We start from the raw sequence: 17,332 nt of genomic DNA, 5'->3' as shown, positions 1-17,332 counted from the left end.
GATAACATTAAGTCTTATAATGAAATGAGAGGGAGGTAAGGAGAAAAAGTGACGGGAGGGAGTTCAGTGTTATGCCTGTGTAGATCGTGATGGAGTCATTCATCATAGGGTGATCCACTTAGTTAATTTATTCAGAGACAAAAAGAAAGACAGAAAAATATATACAACAAATACTGCCGATGGTTAAATTAAGTAGGAAAAGCAATATATTTCACTTGACATGGTTTTTAATAGCCCTTTAAACAGGGGCCCTTTCTATTCCCTCTTAGTGCATAATGCATGTAATCAAATGAGCAAAATGGTGAGAGCTGAACATGAATTCAATTCCTCAACAGTGTTATGTATTAGACCAAATCTTCCACTGACACCTATTCTAATTGCTAGGCAAAATAAGCACTCAGCAGGTACTGAGCTGGCACTGGGGCCAATACTTTGTGCATGAGAAGACGGTAATATGGGTTCGGAGTTGTAGGTTCTGTTTTGGGGATGATATAATCTCTACTGGCTAGTAAGCAAACAAATGTGATGAGGCCCTTTGGGATGTGATAATGTAGCTGGCTTGCTTTGTCATAAAAATATGTTTTCACTAAATCTACCTACGGTTCACCAAACAGCCTTCAAAATCCTTCTGATAACAGTGGTGCATTAAAATCTGATAGACAAAGATATAATAAGAACATTTAGAGTACCCACTTAACAGTGCATTTAAGGTACAGAATGAGTACGTGTGTCCACATTTTCGACTGGTACTAATGTATATATGTGCATATATCTAGATATAGAGTATATATATATATATATATATATATTAAAATAGTTGCAGACAGATTTTAGGTCATATTACATTTTCACAGGGTTTTGATTTTCTTTTTATAGAAGCAGATGTTTAAAGTTGTTCAGTTCCTGTACTTATCTTGTGTAGCGACGACTATACTCTAAATCAGTGCTTTTATACTGGCCAGGTATGGTCACATGGTCATTCAATCAAACCAAATCAAATCTCTTAACATAACTTCAATTTATTAAGAGTAGCATGGACAATCAATTGGATATTCTATCACAAAGTGTCTTTCAAATGCTCTCCATTCTGTGCTGTCTCATTGACACCACAGACAGACTAGGCCTACCTAACAGGCAGAAATTCTGCAGATGAGCCTTAATTCTATTCAGATTCACAATGATCATTGATTATGACAACGCACACAATGCTCTAGCTACCTTGACGTATGTATTTGGATGTAAAGTCATGCTAGAGGAGGAGCTGACAACACTCCTGTTGAGGGATTTAGCGATTTTGCAGTCCACTGTAAGCATTCCCAAACAGAGCATAAAAGCTGCTTACCATGAGCAAAAATCCCCCCACGCTTCATTGAGTTAAAAAGGCTTGGGACTAATTGCTGTTCTGCTTCAGTGAATTGAGTCCAAATATTGGGGGCTTATATTTTGGGGACATTTGATTATAATTTGAAATGAGTTTTGTATCAGGTTAGGTTAAACTTTTCCCCTCTGCTGTACAGTGGACTGTCCCTCAGGCTTGAGAGATAGGTTCTACAGTGCCTTAAGAAAGTATTCACACCCCTTGACTTTCCAAATCTTGTTGTGTTACTAAGTGGGATCCAAATGGATTTAACTGCCCTTTTCTTTGTCAATGATCAACACAAAATACTCTGTCAAAGTAGAAGAAAAATTCTAACATTTGTAAAGAAATAAATCCCAGTGTCTTGTGGAAAGCAGAATGAACCAGGTTTTCCTCTAGGATTTTGCCTGTGCTTAGCTCCATTCCGTTAATTTTCTATCCTGAAAAACTCCCCAGTCCTTAACGATTACAAGCATACCCATAATATGATGCAGCCATCACCATGCTTCAACATATGGAGAACGGTACTCAGTAATGCGTTGTATTGGATTTGCCCCAAACATAACACTTTGTATTCAGGACAAAAAACTGCTTTGCAGTACTACTTTAGTGCCTTGTTGCAAACAGGATGCATGTTTTGGAATATTTTTATTCTGTAAAGGCTTCCTTCTTTTCACTCTGTCAATTAGGTTAGTATTGTGGATTAACTACAGTGTTGTGGATCCATCCTTAGTTCTCTCTTATCACAGCTATTAAACTCTTTAACTGTTTTAAAGTCACCATTGGCCTCATGGTGAAATCCCTGAGCAGTTTCCTTCCTCTCCTGCAACTGAGTTAGGAAGGACGCTTGCATCTTTGTAGAGAGTGGGTATATTGATACACCATTCAAAGTGTAATTAATAACTTCAGCATGCTCAAAAGGGATATTCAATGTCTGCTTTTTTAAATTGTACCCATTTTGCCCTTCTTTCCGAGGCATTGGAAAACCCCCCTGGTCTTTGTGGTTGAATCTGTGTTTGAAATTCACTGCTCGACTGAGGGAACTTAGAGATAATTGTATGTGTGGGGTACAGAGATGAAGTAGCCAATCAAATATAAAGTTAAACACTTATTTCCGATAAAGCGAGTCCATGCAACTTATTATGTGACTTGTTAAGCCACTTTTTACTCATGACCTTATTTAGGCTAGCCAATACAAAGGGGTTGAATACTCACTGACTTATTGACTTAGTTTTTATTCATTTGAAAAAATGTCTAAAAACATAATTCCACTCTGACATCTAAAACATCTAAAATGTAAACAATTTTAAATTCAGGCTGTAACAGAACAAAATGTGGAAATAGTCAAGGGGTGTGAATACTTTCTGAAGGCACTGTACATGTCATACCTCACTTTTATGCAGAACGCAAGACTCTCCCATTATTATATCAATGAAAAGTAAATTGCAGTGACTGCCCTCAAAACAGAACGGGAGGTAGTTTTGGATTTCCACCATGTTTTGAGAAGAGAAGTTAGACTAGTTTTGATTAGATTATTAAATTCCCCATCAGATTTCCCTCGGTTCCCTGGAGGTCCTCTACTGTCTCTGCCTGAAAAATACACATTTTACATTTACATAATTTAGCAGATGCTCTTATCCAGAGCAAATTACAGGAGCAATTAGGGGTAAGTGCCTTGCTCAAGGGCACAGCACAGATTATTCACCTAGTCAGCTCGGGGATTCTAACCAGTGACCTTTCGGTTACTGGCCCAACACTCTTAACCGCCCTCTAACTGTGGCCTTTACACTCTGAAGTGAGCTCCTCTCTGTGGGGAAACTCATTCTTTGCAACGAGGCACGTCTACTGGCTCTGTTTCAAAGTTGGGATTTTACTTCACACACACTCAGCATGAGATCCACAATAGTAGTATAATGGAGAGAATTTTGTCTCAGGCTAAACACGAGCAGCAGAGAGAATCTCCAGTAAACACACATTGACAGAAACACTGCCTGTTCCTGGCAGTAAAGCAACAGAAGGCATGTTATTTGTTCCGCCAACACAGTAAGGTTACAATATGCAAAATAGAAATTATCACAAAATCGTGCACGAGAAGCATACCCGTAGCTCTCTCTTTGGCTGGTTAATTAACCATCATTTTGCAACTTGAAAGACAAACATCTCCGCCAATAAAGTGTGTTTTCTAAATTCCCTTTTCATGGTGTCTGTTTGAATGTTGTTTGGACCTCAGACAACCCCTGAACATCTTTGTTAAAGGGCTTCTCAGTACTGTTGTATACTGTTTAGCCAGTAGTTCTGAAAGTAGCACTCATGAGCCAAAAGAGGACTCCGGAAATGGTGTACTGCAGATACGTGCACCACGTCATTGCTCTTGCTCTAGCTCTGCTGCGTGGCATCAAGTGCATCTTGCTAGCTGTCACTCATATGGCGAGGGGCTGAAGCTCATTGGTTGAACTCAAATTGCTTAGGGGGCAAATGTAGGGAAAATGGTGCAGCACAGCTCCCAGAAAAACAGTTGCTTTCAACTATGGATTTCATGGCTAATTAAGGTAAGACGGTAATTCTGCTCATAGATTATGCATTTATGAACTACATATTGACACATCCAAATCCCAAAAATTATTCCTACTATGTGGTGCATTTTCTGTACCCAGGAAATATCACTTCTTATTTAGTTTAAAATGTGGATTCCAAAGACTTGAAATATAAGGTCAGGTATCCTTTACCTTAAAAACACAAAAATGTGTATCTTGAAAGGAAATGCCTTTTGAACACTTTTTTAGTGTGGATGTAGGCGTTTTTGCCGTGTCCCCGGGTGTTATTCATCAACTTCCAGGAGAAATATAAGCCATAAAATAACGGAAGGCATATATTACTTTCTCCGACAACACTAAGGTTACAATACGCGAAATAGGTACACAGAAATCCTCACAAAATCATGCACAAGAAGCATGTAGCCTCCTTTTTGGCTGGTTAACCATTTTGCAACATGAAAGACAAAATATGCTAAAACATCTCCGCCAATAAAGTGTGTTTTCTAAATTCCCTTTTCATGGTGTCTGTTTGAATGTTGTTTGGACCTCAGACAACCCCTAAACATCTTTGTTAAAGGGATTCTCAGTACTTTTGTATAATAATATATTTTTTCATTATTTTATAGTCCTAGTTATATTCTTTCTCAATAACTTTCTTCCATGATTATTGTATTTATTATAATTGCATTTAATCCTGTTCAAGTGTTCACCATTACGATATGATATACTTTATTGTACATACAAATGGAAATTCATTTTGTGACACCAGAATATAAATACACAAACACAACACAATATACTACATGCAGTACAAAAGAAATTGAAAGTTAGTACACAAGTCACACATTTACATTTCCACATATTCAAAGTCTCTGCGGCCCACTGACAGGCCGTGTATTGGGCCTTCATCTGTCCTATGTCCCACTGTTCAGCATACCACATCTGTCCTATGTCCCACTGTTCAGCATCCTGCATCTGTCCTATGTCCCACTGTTCAGCATCTGTCCTATGTCCCACTGTTCAGCATACCACATCTGTCCTATGTCCCACTGTTCAGCATCCTGCATCTGTCCTATGTCCCACTGTTCAGCATCTGTCCTATGTCCCACTGTTCAGCATCTGTCCTATGTCCCACTGTTCAGCATCCTGCATCTGTCCTACGTCCCACTGTTCAGCATCTTTCATCTGTCCTACGTCCCACTGTTCAGCATCCTGCATCTGTCCTATGTCCCACTGTTCAGCATCTTTCATCTGTCCTATGTCCCACTGTTCAGCATCTTTCATCTGTCCTATGTCCCACTGTTCAGCATCTTTCATCTGTCCTATGTCCCACTGTTCAGCAGCCCTTTGGCTGATGGAATGAAACTTGCCCTGCTCCTATTCTTACTGAACAGTGAGACCCTTAATCTCTTTATGCTAACTCAATCTTGCTCACTCACAGAGCTATGGCTAATTTAGGCTCCAAATTTCCACCCTGTTAGGTTCCACCCGGGTAGGATTACGCACCTAACAGGTTGGAAAATGCACATTAAAAAAAGTGACCAATATGTTTTTCTGAAAGTCATTCTGGTAGAATACAAAAATTATGAGATCCAAAAAGGCACCGCAATGTAGGAATGAGTCACCAAAGTTCCGGAGCATGTCTTTAAGTGGTGACACTCCATGTGAAGTCTGTCAGAATGATGAATCCTCCTGTTATTTGACCCAACACTCACCTCACCCACCTTACTTCTCATTTAGTCTCTGTCACTCCTAAGCCACTTTGTACTCTCTCCCTTCCTTGAGGATTCAAAGTCTGGGATTTGAACAGATTGAGGACATTGAAGTCCTTCAACCTTCGAAAGGTTCGAAAGGAACTATGGTAACTTTTTTATATTATCTCAAACTTGTCACTTGGTAATAGCAGGCTGTTTTCTGGATAAACAAAAAAAGAAGGATATTCTAGCCCTGGATTACATTACATGAAATAGGTTATACAGTATAATTGCACCAATATTTTCAAAGGACCGACATTTCCCGACTGACAGTTTTCCTCATGGGTGCTTTGCAAAATGCCAACTTGTTGCCTACTAAATGTTTTCTATGAGCAACTGTTTGTGCTTTACTAGGGTAAGTTAATGAGAAACTACGTCTTCATGAGTGAATTTGGTGACAGTGTATGCGAGTGAGTATGGCTTTGTGGACATCATGGGAGCAAGTGAGATAGGAAATGACTAATGTCCTGCTATTGACTTTCGCAGCATCCAAATTATTACTAAATGTCAACACGTTGAAGTCAATTCAAGGATGCTGTGAACAGAACCATTTATCAAGCAAAGGCTTATCACCACAGTTTCATGTTGTCTTTTTTCATGACAAAGATTGCCACACTAAATCACTTCTTAGGATGAATTGTCTGTATCAAGTATCTAAAATGCAAATTGCTATTCAGTTGCTGCCTGAGCATACAAGTTGAAAATATTTCCCTAATATTCAAGTGAAGTGAACATATACACTTCTGTAAAAGTGCAGTTTTTGGAGTGCAGCCACTGCATTTTATCGTTTGATCTTTGACCACAACAAGTCTATTTCACACTTTCTCCAACAGTTAAATGTCTTTACAAAACAGGTTCCTCAGAATCTCAGCATCCCCTCCACCTGAGCATCTGTCTCCACCTGACGTTTTCTGTGGTAAAGTGAGACTCCTCCACAAGGTCTAACATCCCAAGTGCTTAATAACAATATGGAAATTCAGTTACACAACCACCTTTTTCAAGCAACCACCTTTCATCAAGCTGTAGATCAAAGCTCAATGTTAATCAGGAATAACACGTATTCTATTTGTGTGTGAGCTGAGTTTGTTTGTGTGTGGTGCCGTATGTGTGTGTAAATGGCACATGACAATATTTAAAACTAAAATAGTGTATACATCTCAATAAATAGCTGCAGGAAAAGAGGCAATTAACTGGGTGAGTAAACATGTCCATCTGTTGATGGACAAATATCTGGGAGTATCGAGTAGACGAGCTGTGGCGAATGTAAAAACATCCTGGCTAACTTAATTTATCCCCTCTCCCACAGTCCTCCCACAGACACACGCCAGCACAGATGGCCCAGCTCTCTGCGCTCTCGCTCAGCAGATGCACACTAGCATTAATCATAAAACAAGACTTACAAAGAGAATTTAACCCTCTCTTACATGTACTGTTCTTTGCCAATCCTCCCTGGCTCCTTGTGGTATTTTTCTGATTCAAACTAAATGAGAGTACTATTCATGGGAACCAAATGCTGGGGGAGGGGGGGGGGGGTGGACTGTCTTAATCAAAGGGTTTTGTCCTCTGAAAAATGGTCACCACATACCTTACAGTAAGTCAATTTTCATTCTCACACAACACCGCTAAGAACCAAAAGATACATCAATAAAATGTAATTGCATCAAATAGGCTCGGTAATAGTTACATTGTCACCATTTGAACTACAGTACTGCGTGTAATTCTGTTGTCATTCTCATTTTACATGATTAGTGATTTCCCCTATTCCCTGGTGGACTTTATGCCCTGTGGTGAACGATGGTCATGCCCCCTTGTCCCCAGCTTGCGCCATCCTGCCAACACCCTTTGATAATGTTAGTGAAATCCTACAATAAATACTATCTGCTATATGGGTCATTTGATGGGATCGGGATGGGAGAGATTCAGAAGGCAACTGTGAAAGCAGAGCATGATGTACAACTAAAGGAGAGCCATGGGGCCAGATAGCAGGGGTGTTGCTAGTGACATTTAGAAAATTCACCCAGTCAGTGTAGTCAAAAGAATTCAGAGAGAAGATGTTTTAATTTGATGTTACTTCATACTATAAATCTAGAAGCATTTATTCTGTAAACATAATTTTTCCCACTTACACCTCGTTTTGATGATGGCTGAGCATACTAGTCCTCATTACGCATTGTAAATGTAATATGAACACACACAACTGGAATCCAATAATAGCATCCAGACGATCAACGTCTCCTGAAGTTTAAGTCCTGATACCCTTCAGATCTACGAGCTCAAGAGTCATCTGGGAGTTTAAGATCAGTCTTTCCACAATCTCCTTACCTTGCTGCGTCCGCCTGTGTTGAGACGTAGAGGGGTGAGGAAGGGGTCAAAGATCATGTGGCTGGTCTCGACGTTGACCGGCGACTGCCTCTTTCCCATGGCACACAGGTTCCAGGCGGAATTCACTAGCCCCCAGAAGGATGGTACTGTGGACAACAAGCACAGTTCAATGTCCTTTATCATGTCTAATGTCATGTTGATGTGTGAGATGAGTAAGTTCTTAAAACAGCACTTGGACTATCAACACTTTGACAGGATCCACTGAGGAGGAAACACTGAGTAATGAAATGAAGTAAAGATATCCCTTTAATTAAAGTCCTTGCCTTACTGTAACCAAAATAGCAGCAGTTAGAGCATGGAGTATGCCATCAGCACAACATTCCATATTATGATTGTACAGTACTAGGAAGAGCTATTTTGAGAGAAGGGCACGTGGGTAATGCCAACGTTGATTATGTATGTATGTATGTATGTATGTATGTATGTATGTATGTATGTATGTATGTATGTATGTATGTATGTATGTATGTATGTATGTATGTATGTATCTATGTATGTATGTATGTAGGTAGATCCTACTAGATTTAGATATTGAATCCCTCTATCAGAATCAGTTTAAATGCTTCCGGAATCTGATTTAAGATCAGCTGAAATAATCTTAGTTATCCGTCCCTCGTTACTTGCACATGACAGAAGGGACTGGGGAGAACCCTCCTCTCCTCTTAGTATGGCTCAGAGCCTGGCAGTGGCACAGGAGCAGGGCAGCTGTGACAGATGTGGCAGGCCTCAAGAGTGCCATCACTACCCCTTTCTGACACGTGTGACATCACCCAGCCGTGATTACATCACGTGGGTCGGCTTGAATGGAGTGGGCCGCCCAGCTGTGAAACAGATGAGGGTTCAGGACTATTACGTTCTCTCCCTTAGCATAGGGATTAGAGGCTGATACTCATCTGAACTGCCGGACGGAGACTCCTGGGACAACCAGTACTTTTTCATTGCTCTTAATTTATGGGCAAGGGGCATGCCTTCATGTGCAAAGCCCAATGGTGGTTAAGGACTATCAGATCAGTGCCACAACCCCTTATAGATGTTTCTACAAAAAGAGGAAATCATGACTAGGAGTCAATTTCAGAATTAAGAATCAGCTAATGAATCAATCAGCTAGTGAATCTGCTAAATAGGGAACTCTCAAAATAATCTGAATAAAGATTCAACTAGCAAATAAGCAATGGATTAGCCACCCTAAGATGATCAGTGACCTATATTACATGCTGATCTTGGCCAAACTACTCTTAATGCATAATAATGAAATACAGTAGATGAGGATCTGGAATGATTTTGGAATTTCTGAATGTCAACAAAGCTCATGTTGCATATCTTCCTGCTTTCGGAGCCACCACATTGTTTACCAGTTGTAGCTTCATGTGTAGTGGGTTCAATACAGTGTTTATCAAAAAAAAAACAATGTTTAGTCAAATTCACACAAAATGAAGCCTAGCCATTTTTAACTAAACTATCATTGTTTTAACGAACTGATCCAGGGAAAAGCTAACACGGTTGTTGATAGTTTCTAGGGGGCAGTATTTTGGCAACAATTATTACTTTTGCCAAAAAAATGAGGTCATGTCACATACAGTATGTAAAAGTCTTTGTGTCCTGAAACAGTGATGTAACTGTGTTGTAATCCCACTCAGTGGCATTTGGTGAGCACAAGTCGCAAGCAAGAGAGGATATGTGAGAACCATACTCAAAGGGAAAAAAAGATAGATTGCCATGAGTTGAGTGTAATGCCAACTGTTGTTTTAACTTTTGGTGGAGCATGAGTGATAAAAACATCAAAATAAATGACGAGGCATTCATTGCTAAGGATGCTTCATAGGGCAGATTCAAACAAACGTTATTGTTTTGGCAGCGAAAGGTGCTTAGAGATGCACCTGGACATTACTGAGGCTGAGCAGGAAAGACAACAATTTCCATTAGAAAACTCAGCTAGAAAAGTTTAAGTATGTCTAAATCCTCACGTGTGAACTCACCCCCTTTACCCATGCTGCATAGTGATCATGATCTCTATTCCAGTACAGGTATATTATTGGATCAGGTAGCAGGTGCATGCAGCAGGTGCAATGCAGTACGTCCCAGCCAAGAGCTGAAAACCAGACCCTACAGTACAACTACCTCTAGGGAGACTTCACAACACGTGTTGGGATATGCAGCTAATTGAAGCCTAGAGGTTTTTTCCAGAGCAAAATAGTCAGGATATAAACATAATGTTACAGAGAACAAACTAAAATGAGAACATAAATGTCAATGGGTCTGGAGAGACCACTAGGACTGAGGACTGGCCAATTCACAGCAATCACAATTCACAAAATTCACTCTGATTTTATATAAAAATGACCAGGGAAATCCTCCCCTCAGATCGTAGGGATTACATTTCCAATTTTCCAAGAAGAATAAACAAAGAAGACAAAATTGGGACAGGTTTCTGTCTATTGAACCTGCTGAACTGTGCAGAGACACTCCCGACTCCAGTTTAATGCTTTCCTAAGGTCCTGTGGATATAATTAAAGTGGAGGAATAGCCGATGATCCATCATGCAGTTAACATAAGAGAGCAGATGTCTTGGGATGTGAGAGAACTACAGATGGAACTACAATTAGTTCAAATAACTGTGTTGCAACTGCAAAATTGTTTGCCAAATACTAGGACACAGTAGACCTTTTCACACTCAGACAGCCGACTCATGAAAACTATAGGCTACGGAGTGAGAAAATCAAATCAAAGTTTATTTGTCACGTGCGCCGAATACAACAGGTGTAAACCTTAGAGTGAAATGCTTACTTACAGGCTCTAACCAATGGTGCCAAAAAAGGTGTGTGTGTGTGTGTGTGTGTAGGTAAGTAAAGAAATAAAACAACAGTAGAAAGACATTTGAAAAAAAGAGTAGCAAGGCTATTTACAAACACCTGTTAGACAGGCTTATTGAGGTAGTATGTACATGAATGTATAGTTAAAATGACTAAGCATATAAGATAAACAGAGAGTAGCAGAGTGTAAAAGAGGGGTTGGGGGGGGAGGGCGCACAATGGAAATAGTCCGGGTAACCATTGGTTACCTGTTCGGGATTCTTATGGCTTGGGGGTAAAAACAGTTGAGAAGCCTTTTTGTCCTAGACTTGGCACTCCGGTACCGCTTGCCATGCGATAGTATAGAGAACAGTCTATGACTGGGGTGGCTGGGGTCTTTGACAATTTTTAGGGCCTTCCTCTGACACCGCCTGGTGTAGAGGTCCTGGATGGCAGGTAGCTTTGCCCCAGTGATGTACTAGGCCGTATGCACTACCCTCTGAAGTGCCTTGCGGTTGGAGGCCAAGCAATTGCCGTACCAGGCAGTGATGCAACTCAGGATGCTCTCGATGTTGCAGCTGTAGAACCTTTTGAGGATCTCAGGACCCATGCCAAATCTTTTTAGTTTCCTGAGGGGGAATAGACTTTGTCGTGCCCTCTTCACGACTGTCTTGGTTTGTTTGGACCAATCTAGTTTGTTGTTGATGTGGACACCAAGGAATTTGAAGCTCTCAACCTGCTCCACTACAGCCCCGTCAATGAGAATGGGGACGTGCTCGGTGCTCCTTTTCCTGTAGTCCACAATCATCTACTTAGTCTTGGTTACATTGAGGGATAGGTTGTTATTCCGACACCACCCGGCCAGGTCTCTGACCTCCTCCCTATAGGCTGTCTCGTCATTGTCGGTGATCAGGCCTACCACTGTTGTGTCGTCAGCAAACTTAATGATGGTGTTGGAGTCGTGCCTGGCCATGCAGTCGTGGGTGAACAGGGAGTACAGGAGGGGACTGAGCACGCACTCCTGGGGAACTCCAGTGTTGAGGATCAGCGTGGCAGATGTGTTGCTACCTACCCTCACCACCTGGGGGCGGCCTGTCAGGAAGTTCAGGATCCAGTTGCAGAGGGAGGTGTTTAGTCCCAGGATCCTTAGCTTGGTGATGAGCTTTGAGGGTACGATGGTGTTGAACGCTGAGCTGTAGTCAATGAACAGCATTCTGACATAGGTGTTCCTTTTGTCCAGGTGGGAAAGGGCAGTGTGGAGTGCAATAGAGATTGCGTCATCTGTGGATCTGTTTGGGCGGTATGCAAATTGGAGTGGGTCTAGGGTTTCTGGGATAATGGTGTTGATGTGAGCCATTACCAGCCTCCATTACCAGCTATTAATCAGAGTAATGATGAAGGGAGAATTGTTCTTCAATAAACAGTGCTTAAAAGGGTGCTGTAAGCCAAGGGATAATTCAATGGAGCAATTTATTTAAAAGCAGCCGGCCGCCACCGGGAGGTCCGTGGGGCGACGCACAATTTGCCTAGCGTCGTCCGGGTTAGGGAGGGTTTGGCCAGTAGGGATATCCTTGTGTCATCGTGCACTAGCGACCCCTGTGGCGGGCCGGTCGCAGTGCACGCTAACCAAGTCGCCAGGTGCACGGTGTTTCCTCTGACACATTGGTGCGGCTGGCTTCCGGGTTGGATGCGCGCTGTGTTAATAAGAAGTGGTGCGGCTTGGTTGGGTTGTGTTTCGAAGGACGCATGGCTTTCGACCTTCGTCTCTCCCGAGCCCGTATGGGAGTTGTAGCGATGAGACAAGATAGTAATTACTAACAATTGGATACCACGAAATTGGGGAGAAAAGGGGGGTCAAATTCAAATAAATAAATACATACATTTCCATGTACTGAATAAAAAAATACAATTTAGATGGGTGACCATCACATTTTCAACTCTAGCGATGGAATGTAAAGGTTTAATGTAAACCTGGTTACTGACAAGCTTCTGGTTTGACAGGATAATATTCCTAGGTCTAGACCTTCTTATCATCATAGAGGATTTAACACCATCTGCTGTAGGAGGTTATTTTGCTCAGCCCTCAAACAAATCAAATCTTACTTTGACATGGCAAGGAGGAATAAGCCACTGCTTTTCTGACCTTTCTTTTGAGCATCTTCCTTTATCGCAGCTGTAAATTATTTGGCTGGCTCGCCTACAAATGATTTGGTTGTTAACGGTCTTAAATGTCAGCCATAATCTAGCACTTTCACACAATGTTTTAGCTTTGAGGACAATGGTGTAGCTAGTGTTGCTCCAATACCAAACCTAACCGCTCATCCTCCAGGCCGCCATACCTGCAGGTAGAAATACAGCAGCAATATGCTAGAACATATGTATGTTCATCACATTATTCGGTGAGTGGGAAAAGGAGGAAGAGGGGCTTAAAATTATTATAGCTCTGAGTGAGAGTGAATAATGTAAAGTGTCCTGTGAATATGGCCTTTTAATACCATTAGTATTAAATACCACCAAGATTTTTGAGAGCATAGTAATCATAATTCTATTCTAGCCTCTTCCCATTCCATTTAAATTCTCCCAGAACTCTTTGCGTGGGAGGGATTCTGTTTCTTCCTTCCGCACTTCTTTTTTGCCCCTCAGTCTTTGCAAGGGCATCTGTGTATGTGTGTGTGCGAGAGAGAGAGGGAGAGAGAGAGAGCGATAGCTGGCTGTGATCACTAACTTGGTGACCTACTTTCCAAGACTGCAGCACATACAAATAATAATACAGAGTTATGCTCCTGTAAGAATATACAGAAGGAAGGTGATGCCTTTGTTTCTGACAAAAGGTTCAGTTGAATTGAAATCTGTATCAAAAAGTTAATGGGCCAAGGCATAATTGCACTCTTCTTGAGCCTGTTTAGATCAATTCGATTTCCTTTCTATTTCAAAAAGTTAAGTCTTAAATTAGATGGCTACAAATGTACATTCTAGCTGTAGAGTTTCCCCGTTTTCATCAAAAAGGGCTTGAGGTGAATGACTGTACAATAGCAAAAACATACCACCAACTTGGCTTCCACCCATGACACACAGAACATACACAGAGTCACTGTCACTTGCTGTGTGTGGATGTCTCCTCTCCTGTGTAAAGGTCTCTGTGGTGATAGACAGGAAGCTTCCCTGCAGCTAGGCTGAGAGGCTGAAAGGGCTCACCCCCTGAGTCCACACACTGATACACTAGCAGCAGACATAAAGTTAAAGGTCAGGGAGCATCCCACAACCTTCTACAAAAGACTTCCAAAGGCCTCCGTGTCACCTGCTGTGCTTATCTGTCACAGCTAATAAATAGGCCTTTCTCCTAAGGTAATCCATTGACAGGGTTTAAACATGGACCAGATGAGAACAGCGCTGGCCCTCGAGGCAGCAGTTTCTGCTGGTGTCACATATCCTTATAGGAGCCCATTGGCTCATCCAAATATTCACCATTCCTTGAGGCCCACATTGACAATTGGGGTGGGATGATAGCAGTATCGTGATACTCGTTAGTATCGTGGCAAAGGAAACAAAACACAAAGTGGATTTGACTTCTTTAGGAAAACAGCGCTAATGTTGGAAACAAACATCATTATGTAGTCATCCAGAGCAGAACCGGCGCCAGGATAAAGTGAGTAAGGGGGCAGTGGAAATCGGTGAGGGGGATACATTTTGTGGTGTTCTTGCACTGGAATTATATTTAATTCTGCTTATCACGCTTTACCAAAATAAACAAAGTTCAAATGCAGAGACTCCGAGATCATTGAGTGCTTTTGAAGTGATAGGTTGGCGCGAAGTCTGTAATCCATCTCCGCTACGCCGTGTCAGTGTAAAATAGGGTCCTTCTAGCAGTCACAAGGACACATATTGAGCAGGAGGCGACAGGTAGAGATGCAAATGAGTTGGATTTATTTTACACAGCACTGGGGTTTCAAAGATGACGGCGATATTTATATTGATATTTAAACGAGCACTGGGTACATGATACACATTGACCAACATGGTATGTCCATTTGGTGAATGTAGATTAACAGAGCAAATAAAGGACCATCATAGCAGTTGCCCCAAGGCAGATTAACACTTTTCCCAAGCCCTAAACACCATCCAATAACCTTTTGGCAATGCAGGGGTACAAACTTCCCCACGTGGGCCTTTTTTTCTAGCAGGTAAGAGAGAATTCTCTCCTGAACAATGCACAGTGGATACTGGGGTTGTCTCCAGACTCCCCAGCTGTGACAACTTCCGTGCCACTCCCAGGAAATGTTTTGCAGTGCAGTCCTTTTCAGAGTACACCCTGCCACCCTCTCCAGGTTCCGGAGAGAGCTAGGTCATCATCAATTCAGTGTCAGTCAATGTCGGGATGAAAACCTCACTCATAGGAAGAGCAGAGGAGCAGGAAGGAGACAATTGGGCAGCCAACACTAAACTGGTAAACTTGACCCCGCCCTTATAAATCTAAATCAAATATTACATGCCGAGGTGTACAACGTTATTCACTTAGTATACCACAGAAATGAGACGCATTTTTCCCCGCTTTTTATGGAAACTCAAAGGAGTCATACCTAACTGCCCCAGTGGTTTTCCATAGCCCCCCTACACACACAGTGGCGCACCCTGTCCATTGTGCTGACAGCGAAGATAGATTTAGCTCTTTTTAAAACTAAAACTGAGGGGGGCTAGGCCCCCTTTAGCCCCCTCGTGGAGCCAGGTACGATTTAGAGTCACATTATTTATTTCCCAAGATATAGCACAAACTATTTTACATAGAGCAGGTTTTCAAAGGACCACAGAGTTTGGTCTGCTTCATTTTCGCTATGGAAAAAACATTGTCATACTGGTATCACCCTGACCCTATTGACAATAGTGTAAGTCTTGGCAATTGATTCCTGCAAAACAGGAAGTTGATTCCTGCAAACAGGAAGTCACCTTTCTGTGTATGATATAATAGTTATGTCAAATGTACCTTTTAACGAATAACAGCCTTATGTTGTATTACTGAAATTTTACCAGACTGCACTTGACTCCATAGTTATATTGGTCATTCGATCCTTCCTCCTTGAAAAGGTCTGAGACCTCTATTTTATTCATTGTGCTGCCATTCTTCTTCTGTATACTTGTATGTCTGTGCTCCCCTTGATTATGGAATGAAGAAGCACAGGGAGGGAGGAAGATGGAGAGAGGGCTGTGATAAAAATTTCATAAGACCTGCAGTCAGAACAGTAGTGAACCTGAAGCTCCTGCTGCAGAGACAGAGAGCGGAGGAAGAAGCCAGCCCATGTCAATAACACTGCCCAAGAGCAAGAACGTTAGTAACAAGCGAACCCTCCTGGTTAACAAGAAATGTTCCCTTCCCAAAACAGAGAGGAATGTTTGGTCTGGCTTTCTGTTACAAAACAACCCACTGGACAAAACCTGGTTGAATCAACATTGTTTCCATGTCAGTTCAACAAAAATAATTAAATATGATGACATTGAATCAATGTGGAAAACTGATAGGAACTTCTCTGAATAGTGGGCCATGGGACACCAAGGCTTTGAGTTCATGTGATGTCAGTGTTTGTTCAACATCGAAAATAATTACCTGGAACAAAGCTCCCTTGGACGGCATCTTTGTACGCCCACCAACCATCATGAATCTTTGGTGAAATTAGCTGTGCTGCAGTAGGAAAAAAACAAAACCATAGAAACTATCATGTCGCTGAAAATGATCATCAACTCACTTGTTAGAACACTATTAACTTTCACTTCTTCTTAAGTCTAATATTACCTTTAAAGAGACAAAGAGAGATTAGAGATAAAAAACTGAATTGAGGCCCTGGCTTTTGTGGTCAGCCTGAGCACATTAAAGAGACGTAGGGTTTGGAACGTTCAAGTGGATACCTCCATTTAATAGGATATGTTACGTTACAAATAATAATGGTCTGGTTACTTAAGACAGAAATTAAAAGTAGGGAGGTTGGTCCATAACCAAGGGAAGTAGGGTGCACAAGCATTTCGCTACACTCACAATAACATCTACTAACCATGTGTATGTGACCAATAAAATGTGATTTGATTTTGATTAGGGGTGCTGAGGGTACGGAGGCACCCTCTGAAAAATCTGAAAAAAAGTATAAAAATAAAGCAACCAAAGGTTGTGTGTTCGAGTTGGGTCGGGGACAACTGTAGCATTTAAGCTAACACTTTCCCTAACTTCAACCTAATTCTAACCTGCAACGTACATTCTCCTAACCTTTGTCCTTACCACAAATGCTAACAAAAGAACAAGCAGCCTGGAATCAGAGCAAGATGTATAGTACTTCCTTTTTTTAACCAGGCAAGTCAGTTAAGAACAAATTCTTATGAACTGCAGTGTTCAGGGGAAGAATGACAGATTTTTACCTTGTCAGCTCAGGGATTTGATCCAGCACCCTTTCGGTGACTGGCCCAAAGCTTTAACCACTAGGCTACTGCCACCCTATACGTCATCCAAGATGCATTATACATTTCATCATCCAATTC

General features: G+C 41.5%; 1 protein-coding gene across 2 annotated transcripts in view; it reads right to left on the bottom strand.

Moving 5' to 3' along the window:
- The window catches only part of LOC109898558 (carbonic anhydrase-related protein 10-like), a 29,303-nt gene that overhangs the window by 10,367 nt on the left and 1,604 nt on the right, over positions 1 to 17,332 (bottom strand). For both annotated transcript variants that reach the window (XM_020493571.2, XM_031827522.1), the window contains exons 2-3: positions 16,413 to 16,487; positions 7,968 to 8,113 (exon numbers count right to left, since the gene is read on the bottom strand). In XM_020493571.2, the coding sequence (XP_020349160.2) occupies positions 7,968 to 8,113; positions 16,413 to 16,487 (221 nt within the window). The remainder of the gene's footprint in view (positions 1 to 7,967; positions 8,114 to 16,412; positions 16,488 to 17,332) is intronic.

This window comes from Oncorhynchus kisutch, linkage group LG6, assembly GCF_002021735.2.
Source record: "Oncorhynchus kisutch isolate 150728-3 linkage group LG6, Okis_V2, whole genome shotgun sequence".
Classification (NCBI taxonomy): domain Eukaryota; kingdom Metazoa; phylum Chordata; class Actinopteri; order Salmoniformes; family Salmonidae; genus Oncorhynchus; species Oncorhynchus kisutch.
The sequence above is the reverse complement of the archived record's forward strand: the minus strand, read 5'-3'. Positions and strand labels throughout refer to the sequence as shown.